Source organism: Larus michahellis, chromosome Z, assembly GCF_964199755.1.
Source record: "Larus michahellis chromosome Z, bLarMic1.1, whole genome shotgun sequence".
NCBI classification, from domain to species: domain Eukaryota; kingdom Metazoa; phylum Chordata; class Aves; order Charadriiformes; family Laridae; genus Larus; species Larus michahellis.
Window position 1 is genome coordinate 26,791,344 of NC_133930.1, and position 12,278 is coordinate 26,803,621.

A 12,278-nucleotide genomic window follows, 5' to 3' on the forward strand; every position below is an offset into this window, starting at 1 on the left:
AGGAGAACAAAGAAAATTTAGCAATTAGATTAGTCAGTTGGAACAGAAATGACAGACTACATGTCATACATTCTTCTGATGCACTTTTTATCTTTGGACAGGAAACATGTTGTGACTATATTAAAATTGGTGTTGCAATGATTTGAATTAAAACCCAACAGAAATGTAATTATGTAAAAGGTCAAGCATTTATGGATCTTCTAGTTAAAACAGAATATGAAGGAAACACTGAGATTGAGGGTAAGCGGAGCATTGAAACATTTGTGAAGGAAGAATATCAAACGAGTTCATACTTCCGGAGAAAATGTTTTGTGAATCTCAAGTAACTCCCAGAGGCCTATTAAATTTGCACATCTGAAAGAGTAAATTAGTGTTTTAGTGTAGATTAATGTTAGATTTTGTGTTTTACAAGAATTTTCAGTTCAAATTGGTAAGATCTTGATTGACAGAGTGCTGTCAGTTACTGACAGTAAATAGTTCTTTAAACTAGCTATGGCTAGTTTAAAAATGAGATAACTGCTATTTTTGTCTGCAATGCATAAACATTTAACTGTGTCAAAACTCAAGTTCTTATAAAAATAATTTTAAAAGCCCCATATTACAAAAATCATTACTTTTATTCACTTAGATACAGATTTTCCTATGGAAATATTAATTACTTAGCACCATGACTTCCAGGAGACCATTCACATGGTTGTTCTATATATTTCTTAAGAGAAAGCAGATACCTAAACCAGCTGTGTTTAATTTTCCACTAAGTTATCTAGTTATCTGTAAAGTCCAGATAGAGCCTTAATATATTTGGATTCAGTTAAAAAACACAAAAGGCATTGCCAACGTGTTGTTTCACATTTCAGAGCTGTTCATACTTTTTATTGACTTAGAGTAACGTTTAGCTTTTATTTTTCTGTGATAAGATCCTAAACTCTCAGTGTTCAGCATTTTCACAGGAGCACCTTTCATCGATAGGAATAAAAACGGCAACGGAGATGAAAGTATGTCCTTCCCCAGCCCCCTACAATATGTGGCATATGTTGGGTCTGAAAACCTTTGAATCCCACTGTGAAAGGAAGTATCGTTAACTTAGGCTTTTTGGTCTGATTTTCAGGATGACAAGGAAGCTGGGTTTGCATGAGGGATCCTCACAAAGGAACCACCAGGGTATGTACAGGTCCACTTCTCCTCATGCTACACGAGTTATAAGAACTGAGGAACAGAAATAAATTCCCATTAAAAAGAAACAAATGCATTTATCATTAGCCAATGGAGAAAAACATTAGATTATTAGGACATGCTTTAAAACACGTATTTGTTTATTTCAGCGGAGTTGGGATACTAGGAAATCTCTAAACCTGTCATTGATGTATTCTCCATTGCTGTGAATCTGATTTTCCAGCGTGAAGTTGAAGACGAAATGGGAAACCTCCTCATTGCGGAAATGTTTCACTCGGGATGCATACTCGTCTGACTGCAGATGTTTAATGACATCGGGAAACCAGACAGATAAGCCATAATAGCTGTGAAAAACAGAAACAGCTCAGTTGCCAATCTCACTTGTTCGGAAATCTGTGCGAGGTGAGGATGAGCAGCTCCCTCGGCTGGTTATGTGATGGAGCAGTTGCTCCGTCATAACAAAATCCTCCATAAAATAAAAATATTGAAAGATGCTGACACCAGAAGATGCCAGTTTTCAGAAGCAGATATTCTTGATGATTCAGGCTTGCAACCAAGAACAGACTAACTGATAAATGTAACATTTTGTGGAAAGATATTGAATAAAACCTTTCCAAATAAAAAGGATAATTATAGTGACAGAAATTTTCATGCAGATGATTCTTCTGTCTGTCAAGCCTAGCAAAAATCGTTTTAAGATCTCAACCATTCTTACCCAAAAGACAGGGTGAACCATACAGCTGTAAGTTTGATAGTGTTATCCTTCACCGGGTAGTTGAAGCATCTCATAAATGTCAGCCAAATCTGTAAATCATTAGGAAAAACATTTATTTTAAATTGTGTTTCGAATAATTTTGTTAAATTATAGAAAATTTTTGATTCTGATTAGCTTGCTTCTTCAGGGCATCAGAGAGAGCAGATCAACTGTTTGATACTGATCATTGCTGTACTTCTCATATAAGTATGTTAATCTCCAGCTATTGCCAGGTTGTGTGTGTTCTGTGACTTTTTGTCTTCTTTTCATAGAATCATAGAATGATTTGGATTGGAAAGGACCTTTAAAGATCACCTAGTAAAATCCCTCTGTGATGAGCAGGTACATCTTCCTCTAGACCAGGTCACTCAAAGCCTCATCCAGCCTGGTCTTGAACACTTCCAGGGATGGGGCAACCACAGCTTCCCTGGGCAACCTGTTCCAGTGTCTCACCACCCTCACAGTGAAGAATTTCTTCCTAATATCTAATCTAAATCTGCCCTCTTTCAGTTTAAAACTTTTACCCCTTCTTCTGTCAATACAGGCCTTGGTAAAAAGTCTCTCTCCAGCTTTCTTATAAGCCTCCTGTAAGTATTTAAAGGCCACAATAAAGTCTCCCTGAAGCCTTCTCTTCTCCAGGCTGAACAGCCCCAACTCTCTCAGCCTGTCATCATAGCATAAGTGCTCCAGCCCTCTGATCATTTTTGTGACCGTCCTCCGGACCCACTCCAACAGGTCCATGTCTTTCCTGTGCTGAGGGCTCCAGAGCTGGACACAGTACTCCAGGTGGGGTCTCACCAGAGTAGAGTAGAGGGGCAGAATCACCTCCCTTGATCCGCTGGCCACACTTCTTTTGATGCAGACCAGGATATGATTGGCTATCTGGGCTGCAAGCACACATTGCCAGTTCATATGAAATTTTTTATACACTGGTGTGGACTGTGTCTGTTAATTCATCCTTGCTCTGATCACCTCAAACTTTTCTAATCTCTAGGCAGCTTCATTTCACTATCTCAAATAAATCAGAGATCTTGTCAGAAATGTTTTCTTCTCACTTCCCAGTACTACACTGCTTAAGTTTAGACAGAGTATATTCCATAATACAAGAGGGACTCACTCAGAGTTTGATCTACCATAATCTACCACAGCTAGGCATTAGTAAAGTACTATACTATATCAGGAAAAGCTGAGACTACCCTCAGGTCAGACATGCTACAGCAGAGCTGACTGAGAATAATGTTCTCCTTTCTCTTTTATCTCAAGATGATCTCCTGCTTTTGAAGAGAAGAGGCAGTCTGTCCTAGGAGGTTTCAGCACACATCACACAACAAGGAAGGCACTCTGAGCCAGGGGCTAGTCCTGTGAGATAACAAGAATATAAGAGAACCAAGCTTCTTTAAAGCTGGTTTAGTAACAAGGCCAAATCATAACATTTCAGTCTTCAACTACACCAATTTTGGACAAATCACTTAAAAAGTAGACACTTTCTCGATTATTTTTTTTTTTTCATAGGGAAAATGCCATTTTTCCAAGCAAAGCAATTTTGTGACAAACCTTGGTTTTCAATACTTCATTATAGCTGTGGAGAGCTTTAAGATGCCAGAATTTTAACAGCTGTGAAAAGCTATTTTTGACTTTTTAAAAAATTTTTTTAATTAATGAAACTTTTCTCAATTTTCTTTACAAGGTTCAAAGACACTGCATGATTTTGGTTTTGCAAAAAAGGAAAAAAGATACAGAGCAACAGCCCAGTGAGCTTGTATAAAACTCTCTGAAAGAGCGCTAATGTAGTTTTCTGGTAAAATACTTGACATGCCTAAAACTACATGCAGATACAAGGCTTTATAAAGGTTTTATTGACATTCATTTATACAATTTATTCACAACTTCACCATTTGTAAGTAATGAGGCCTCCTCAAGTTCCTGATGATAATTTTTCATCTCATCATATGTCACCTCTTTCCACAGGTATATATATTGATACGCATCCCCAGTACATAGTATACTGTGGTGCTTGGGAATATGGCTATGGAACTATTAGCCATCACTTGTGTGGAGACCAATGCAGCATTTTCCTCCTCAGATGCTGGGACGAACCTCTGTGATTCACCTGCACCTCTTCTGGGTCAGGAAACCAGAACCTTACACTGGTTCCTGAATCTCCCAGTTGCATGGAAAATGTAGCACTGCAGCTATTACCAGCATGAGCTCAATCAATCCATCCCATTTTTGCAGGCTAATTAAAAAGAAGAAAGGTAATTACAGAATGAACAGGGATGCTGTTACTTACACCATATAGCTCTGTGCGAATTCTAACAAAACACCTCCTGTACCAAGTTCCTGTATCGCTCTCTATTTCTATGAGCTCATCTATCTGCTTTGGAGTTTTGATTCTGTTAACCTGGAAATAAAAACAGAACAGCAAACATTGGCATTTTCTTGAATCATTAAATGCCTGTCAAGGACTATTGGAAGGTTTTCATAAATCCTATAAACTAAAAATGAGCAGATATTAAACCTGTGTCTACACTAGAAATGCTTTAGAAATATAAAGGAATAGTAGCACACTATAATGCCAAAGTTCATTATGGATGTAACTGCATTGGAAAAGCTCTACTTTCAAAGCATGCAGGAAGTCTATCTGCTCTGACTGAAACAAGCTGTTACTGTCAGGTTCTGCTAGAGTGTTGCTGTACATACCGCTAATGCCACAAGGATAAAACATAATTTAAACCTTCAGTTAACCATGCCCAGAGTTTGCTATCAAGTTGTTTCTGACTTGCTATCACAACATTGTTGAAATTCTATTGATTAAAGATACAGTAATGAAAACAGAAGTATACTTGAAATGTCAAGAATTAATAGTTGGATAACATTTTTCTTTGTTCTTATTTCCTGTAGTGCTAGACAGGGAACTCTCTTTGTCTTTTGGATGTTGACTGTAACTATCCTTTTTAATGAACAGAGAAAAAGTTAGGTGAAATGATCTGGAACCACACATGTTATTGCTGTTAGGAGCAATCATCTACTTCATCTAAACTGAAATGAGATAAACAGACATTGGCAAAAATACAGAATTACCAGTGACAGAGAATGTGATGTTGCCTACAACGATCATTTTCACTTGCACTCTCCTGTGTAGCAGAACAAGAATGTGTTATATGGTCTTTCCAGACACAAGACCTGACAAACTTGTACCATTGTATGGTTTTGGTTTTGGCTTCCACTCTGGTCCCACATTTACAGGAGTATCACAAAAGGCAGTGTATTCATCCACAGTTTATTTAAAAAGAAGACAAATAGAGAATGGAAAGAAAATAAATAAAATGGGGAAAGGGAGAGACACACAAGGAGAGAGAGAGCAAGAGAATGTGTGTTCAGTGTTTAGCCACAGTTTCTGAAGCTAGCAATAGCTTGTGTTACTTCTTAACAGAATGAGGACACCACCACCCACTGATGTATCATAGTGGATTACAGGGCACCAGGGAATAGCAGTATTGATAGTAAAGCTCTAGTTTTTGGCCCACTGCTTTTACAGATGTATGCTGTTTAAGATGCACCAGTAGCCTCATCCCGCAAACAAGAACAAAAAGTCCACTTTTGTTATAGTCAGTTTTACCTGTAACTACACTCATTTTTGAAATACTGCAGCTCACTGTCTTGCCAAATCATGACTATATCAAAACCCTGTACCCTTCGCGTCTTAGCCTTCCCAATAGCAATAATCCTGTCTGCATCATTCCATTGATTTTAAGCTTTACTTAAGCTCCTTTTATGAAACATGTTATACAAAAGACTGAGTTGAGTCCTCCAAGATTATGCAAAACCTCATACATACAGGCATACTCACATGCCACACCTCCGGGCAGAAAGGGCATGCTTTTTGAATCATGCTGTAGAAACCAGGAGGGTCAGGAGGCTCTCTTGTAGGCTCAGGAGCAGCCTTTTCACTGTCCTGGCCACCTGACTGGTTTGGAGCAGTGGAGGTTAGGGGAAACATGTATATATCCTAGGACCACTGCATGTGACTGGGGACAAAAAGCCCCTGGCCTTGATGGTTCTTTAACATAAGAAAAGTCCTATTGAATCAGCACAATGGTCCATCTGGACCATGCAAATTCAGCTGTCAGTACATGAAGAATGAAAGAAAAAACAATAAAGAATACCTATTTTAATGAAAATAGAACTTCTGTTTAAAAGCAATGGCTAGAAATATGCAATGCTTTAAATTTTACAAAATCAACACACGCTGCAAAGGAAAAACGTTTGCAGAAAAAAAGATTATTTAATACATGGCAATGAAAGAGTGGAGAGAATTTTGGTTTTAACGATACAAAGGTTCTTTTTTTTTACTTAAACATTTAAACCAACAGATCTAATGAATGTATATTTTAAGGACCTAGGAAGGTAATTAAGAATGTACCTAAACATTTAACTTGGGTAGACACGTAACAGAAAATACTATTGACTTACTACCATCTCTGTTAGTGTCACTGCTTTCAGGAAAGGTTTTCAAAAGTATTAAGAGCCATCACGTCCGCAGTCAATAACTAGAATACAACCCTTTTTTGGACTTCCTAACTCTAAAACAAACTGTTCCTCATCTGATGCTTTCTGTCTTCTAAAGGTTTGAAGATCAAATCTTCAGTAATATGAGTAACAAAAATAAACACGACTTGTGGAAAAAGCTCCTAGGAAAAGATGACATCAATATAATTAGGAAAACATATAAAAGGAAAGCACACTAAAACTACAGCAGTAATGGAGAAAATGTTACATCAGCTGTAGTGTTAGAAAACATGCTATCAGAGTGTATCTGATGTAACTAGTGACATGAAGTGGAGGAAAATAGTAACTAAGTGATAGAATGAATGAAGCAACAGGGTTTAGGAGAGTTATGTGAATAAATTACTCAGACAAAATGTCCCAATATCCAGGACTAACTTAACTTCTATATAAAAAAAAGAGAGACTGAAAGGATGTTCCAAACAAATTATGCCTAAATTCTTTGCTTTCTGGGTTTTATATAATGAAGTGCTGATATTGGCCAATGAGGAGACATTGGTGTATTTTCTAATCACATTAATGCAAGCTCAAAATAGGGACTTACATGTGTAACCTTGGCATACAGTACAGAATTTCTAATCCTTCAACTCCTCAATATCTGGAGTTGAGTTTTCCCAATGTTCATGGCAGAAACTGCCAAAAATCCCAAGGAAGTGGTGTTTTTTCATTATTCATGGCCTATTCATGGCTGACCAATTAATAAAATTAGCTATAAATAAAGTGCTGAGTTCAACACAGTTCAGTGTCACATTTTAATAACCGTAGAGAGAAAGACTTGTTAGATCACAAGAACCGGAAACAACAAGCATGTGCTTTGTTCTCTTCTCCATGGTTGCTTTAGGATGTGATTATGATTACGTCAAACTGATGTGAGGCTGTGGCCGATCCTTCCTCCCACCTTTTAACCCAGCACATTTCTGTCTTCTTCCTTGTGCCTAAACCAACACTGTAAGGGTTGTGCTATGGCATAGACAGGGTCTGTGCTATGGCTGACTGTACAATTGGCCAATGAATATCAACACTGGCAGAAGAAAAACAAAAAGTGACCAGAGGCAGGCATACTCTGTCTGAAAGCAGCTCAGATCAGCAAGAACCAGTTGTGAAATTACACCCTAGCTGTATGGTGTGAGGCAAATCCCTTAACTAGTAAATGAAATCAGAAAATAAAATATTAAGTTAGACAGGATTAGGGACGGGTCACCAGTGTATCAATAAATGTGGATTTAACAGGATACATGTGCTAACCAGCCTTCTTTCAGGCTAAATATAGAAGCTCTTGAGCTTCTTTGTGGAAAAAACATAAACGGAGGCAACGGAAACTACATCCAAGGCAATAAACTGCAAGTCTCAGTGGAATAAAGCTATATGGTCAGATGGTCATTCCTCAAGACTGCCTGCAAATGCAGAACCTTTAAGAGGATTTTGTAATTGAGTTATGTGCATTAAAGTAAGAAGAAAGCCTCTGGAAGAGGAAAATCATCCCACACATGTCTCTGAGAGGGAGCAGAGTGCCAGCAGTCCCATGGCACAGCACAAGCTGTAAAGGCAGACTGGATTTCAAAGTAAGACAATGCCTTCTGCTGTTTGGTCCTACTGTATCCAGGAAGCCAAAATTGTTGTGTGTATTCTTCATAAATAAGGAAGATGCCGTAGAAAATTCCCACATCTGAATTGCCAATTTCTCCTTCAAATAGAAACAACACATCAACACTTTGAATATAGCCTTATCGTTAGATCTGCAAGTCAACAAGATACAGTTGAGCTTCTAAGATATTTTGAAAAAATTAAATGCCTGAAATTACTATTTCACAGGAGTGAAAATGAGTTTCAAAAAAAAATTTTTTTAACTGATAAAAATGAAAAAAAAAATTCAAAAGCTTTAAAGACACATTAGCCAACTAATCTGGACTTCTATGTGCCTACTGTTATTATTAAGGGTGAAGTAAACTTAATAAATAAAATACAGATTGAGACTATCAAGTATCTTGGTACACCAGAGAAAATGATCACCCTGTGGGTTCATACGCTCAAGAATATGCTGGCCAAAGGCTGATATCTTAACATCTGCTTTATATATAACAATTGCAGTAGGAATTATGTTCTTATATTTAGGTATTTAGAGTGCAAATGATTGGCTTTGTCATGCGGAGTATTAATATTGATTGCTTAAGCCCTCCAGACCTCGCCAGTCAGCAAGCTTGCTGATGCGCTACGTGATTAGCTTTAAAACCAATACTTACTGTGAAGACTTTCTCAGGCTGACCACGAGCTCGCATGTTTGTGTCATGAATTTGCTTGAGTATCATCCAAGCTTCATCATGTTTTCCAACCTAAACATTTGATCAAAACATTTAAACAAAACATAGGTACAGATTAAGATACTCACTATAGTTACTGACCAATCTTAATGCCTGTTATATAGAGGTTAACACAGCAATAATTTTGACCGGAATCTAAAAACCGTTTGGAAAGTTTTACCTCCAGCAGGAACCGCGGGCTTTCTGGCATAAAGGTGAGGGCTACCACAGAAGACACACAGGGCAATGCACAGACGATCACAAATACTCGCCAGCTGTGGAACTGGTAGGCAGAGCCCATGCTGAAACTCCATCCTATGAAAGAAAAAGTCATAAAATGTAGAGAAATAAGAAGTATTGTACGTGGGAGTCTGCAGCTTCTCGGAGATGCAAAATGATACCCGTATTTAAATTAAGCCTGATTGATGTCTTATATTTTCACAAACATAAATGATTTCATAAATAATCTTACACTATGAATTTCAGCCTCTTGCATGTGACTAGTTATGCTGGAAAATGGCCATATTTGCAGGGTGTAAGACTTTCTTACATAGGGATGAAGAAGCCTATTTCAAGTCTCTTTGCAAAAACTTCATGAAGGTAGTTATGTGAACCAAACAGGGACACCATCACCATACAGAAGATTAGATATACAAAGAAATAGTTTTCTATGAATACTCTAGGAAGGTAGAATTAAAAATCTACACTCAGAATATGTATTTTAAGGAATTTTATAGCCTTCCTTATTATTACTAACTTTTTCTACAAGTTAATTTCAATACTCTTAATAAGAGTCTCCTAATATAATACAGTGCAATACATAAAGCCTTTACAGTACCCAGCTTCTAATTCCATCTTGTTCCAGAGCACTATACCAATCCTTAACTTCTGTTAAATGTAAACTGACACTCATCTTCCTTGCCTCATAACTAGATGTACGGGAAAAAATACTCAGTATTTAAACTTCTGTCTGAGGTGAGTAACCTTAGCACTGAAGTAGAGAGAGAATTTATGATTATAGAAAGAGACTAAGAAAAAAGAACAACCGGAAAAAACATTCGTCATCTGAGAAAATGATCTTGAGTACATCTGAGTGCTGACATGGTAATAACATTGTTAAAATACACTGAGAAGAAAACAAAAGGAAATACTGGAAAACCGGTAAAACCAGTTCAGTTTTTTAATAAAACACCTGATTGTTTGGTATGTTATGACCAGACTATTGAAATGATAGAATTGTAAGAAACCTAAGAATTTCTCTTAAGACAGACAAAAATATTATTTGGGTAACTACCTGGCCTTTTAGTCTGGCTTCAATACAGCAGAAATTTTCAAGTAAAATTTTCAACGATAACTTACTAAAAGATGAAGGGAAGATAAGAATAATGATAAACGACAAAAGAGGTTACTGGAAGAAAATGGAATCCTGGCTAATGAAAAAGCTGACGCTGGATTAATCTGATATATTTCTTTGCTAACTGATTTTTCCAGACAAAAGACATTGTTAATTAAATCTGTCTGGATGTCGGTAAACAACTGGTACAGCACGGTACCAAATGGCCTATTAAATAGCTCTTCAAAGGTGGTATTTACCTGTTAAATGTATAGTGGATTTTGGAATTTAAAGATTTCCTGCTGTGGATCATAAATACATTCTTGGAAAAAGAATCCCTTTTCATATTAAAGTACTTACGCGGTACCAGATGAAAAATACAGTCAACCCATGACTTACATTTACCCTTTATCAACAGCTCAGTGAATCATTTTGACCTGCAGACTTGGGAACCTGATTTTTCTGGTCTCCTACAAAATTTCTGTGTTTCTGAAATGATATCGGCTTGCCCCACGGCCTCATTTAGCCCTGCTATCTTTACCCCTGGAAGACAGAGGTGAAATCAATGACAGAGTTGTCAATGATCTTGGAATGCCCTTTTACTTTTTTTAAGTAAGGCTACAGATAAACATATCTTCCCCCTGCAAAGTTCCCTCCAACAAAAAGAAGCTGTCCAAAATTTAATGTTAAATTTTATTCCAAAATAGAACTGGAAATGAAAATTTATTATTAAAGAATGCAAACAGAAAAGGATGTAAAACTGTATTAAAATTTACTTTTTACTGATTCTTGGAAAATGTCAACTTTTGATCTTATGGAATTTCAAATCTTAAACAATAGGGGCATATTTTACATCTCAGTTGGAAAGGGAAGGAAATAAAGCTTTACAGTGAGTTAATGAGGCAATCAGAAATCATACCTGTGTTTTGGGTATTGTGTACACATCCCATTGTAATCAGTAGAATCATATTCTTTGTTAAATATTTTAAAATACAGTATTAAATCATCTGATATAGAAGTCACAAAATTATTTCCTTTTGATTAAGTTAGTTTTTGGTCAGAGCGGTGACTGATCTGACTCTCTGGGCAGCCGTGCAACTGCCAGTGCCACGGGGAAAGTGGCACAGGACGGGGTTTTCATCTTTCAGGACAGTGCAGTCAAGGTGCTGTCTCTTGTTATCACTAGAAACTGTCCCAGAAATACACAGAACCACTGGTATATTTAGACAATCTGCTTTTCACTGCTGTGGTTTGTGTTTTATGAGATCGAGCTGCACGAAGGGCACTTCTGTGGTAAATGAAATCAACTTGGCTTTATACCTGTTGTAAAACAACAGCAACATCTCCTGCTTTGTAGCCAGTCCTGGAAAACACCAGCGATAGTTTATTTTAAGGTGCCATTTATTAATGTAAGTGAACCATACTACTGTAAATTAAAAGCAATGAGTGCACCCTCCATCCTGCTGTCATCCTGACAACCTACAAAACATCTTTTTTACTTCTCAAAATATCTGAGATCTACATCAAGTGAAATGTTCATTTTGGTTTTTATTGCTTTTATTCCATCTTTGTCTCTATGCAGTGTATTAATTGCTGCAATTTATCTTGTGATTTAACATATCTGCTGAATTAATGATAATAGTGAATGTCAGGAGTATAAGAAGTAATTGGTAGAAAAAAAGCCAGCTGCAACCCATCTATCTTGGGGCTTCTCTTCTGTCTATTCCTGCACTAGCACTACATCAGCAAAACAAACATGTATTTTAAATGCAGAGCAAGTTTAGATTTATTCTTATGTTTAACAGATCCCATTTTCCTAGGTCATGAGCTAATCTGGAAAATGGAGCCATTACAGTAGCTCTGAATTTGGCTCACAAAGTGGCTTTCATTTCTATTGTATGTGAGTCTTGAAACCAAATCAAGTGTGTTCTTGGCTATAACTCAGTTTGCTTCTCCTTTCCCTGATTTATGACACAATAGCAGAGACAGAGCAGCTCTACACAGTTGTGTTCAGAGCACTGCACAGCAACCTAGAGCTAAACTCCACCACTGCTCCCCGGCTATGCTGTATTCCAGAGCCATTAATCTTGAAAATGGTGGCAAGTCCCTGTGTTTTATGAATTGAAAAACACTTGCCCCAAAATGCATCCTGGGA

General features: G+C 37.2%; 1 protein-coding gene across 1 annotated transcript in view; it reads right to left on the reverse strand.

Annotated features, from left to right (window-relative positions):
• Positions 1-12,278, reverse strand: part of SV2C (synaptic vesicle glycoprotein 2C) — a 117,600-nt gene that overhangs the window by 15,158 nt on the left and 90,164 nt on the right. The window contains exons 5-9 of the mRNA XM_074570207.1: positions 8,972-9,105; positions 8,734-8,823; positions 4,218-4,328; positions 1,889-1,977; positions 1,353-1,517 (exon numbers count right to left, since the gene is read on the reverse strand). Coding sequence (XP_074426308.1) covers positions 1,353-1,517; positions 1,889-1,977; positions 4,218-4,328; positions 8,734-8,823; positions 8,972-9,105 — 589 coding nt within the window. The remainder of the gene's footprint in view (positions 1-1,352; positions 1,518-1,888; positions 1,978-4,217; positions 4,329-8,733; positions 8,824-8,971; positions 9,106-12,278) is intronic.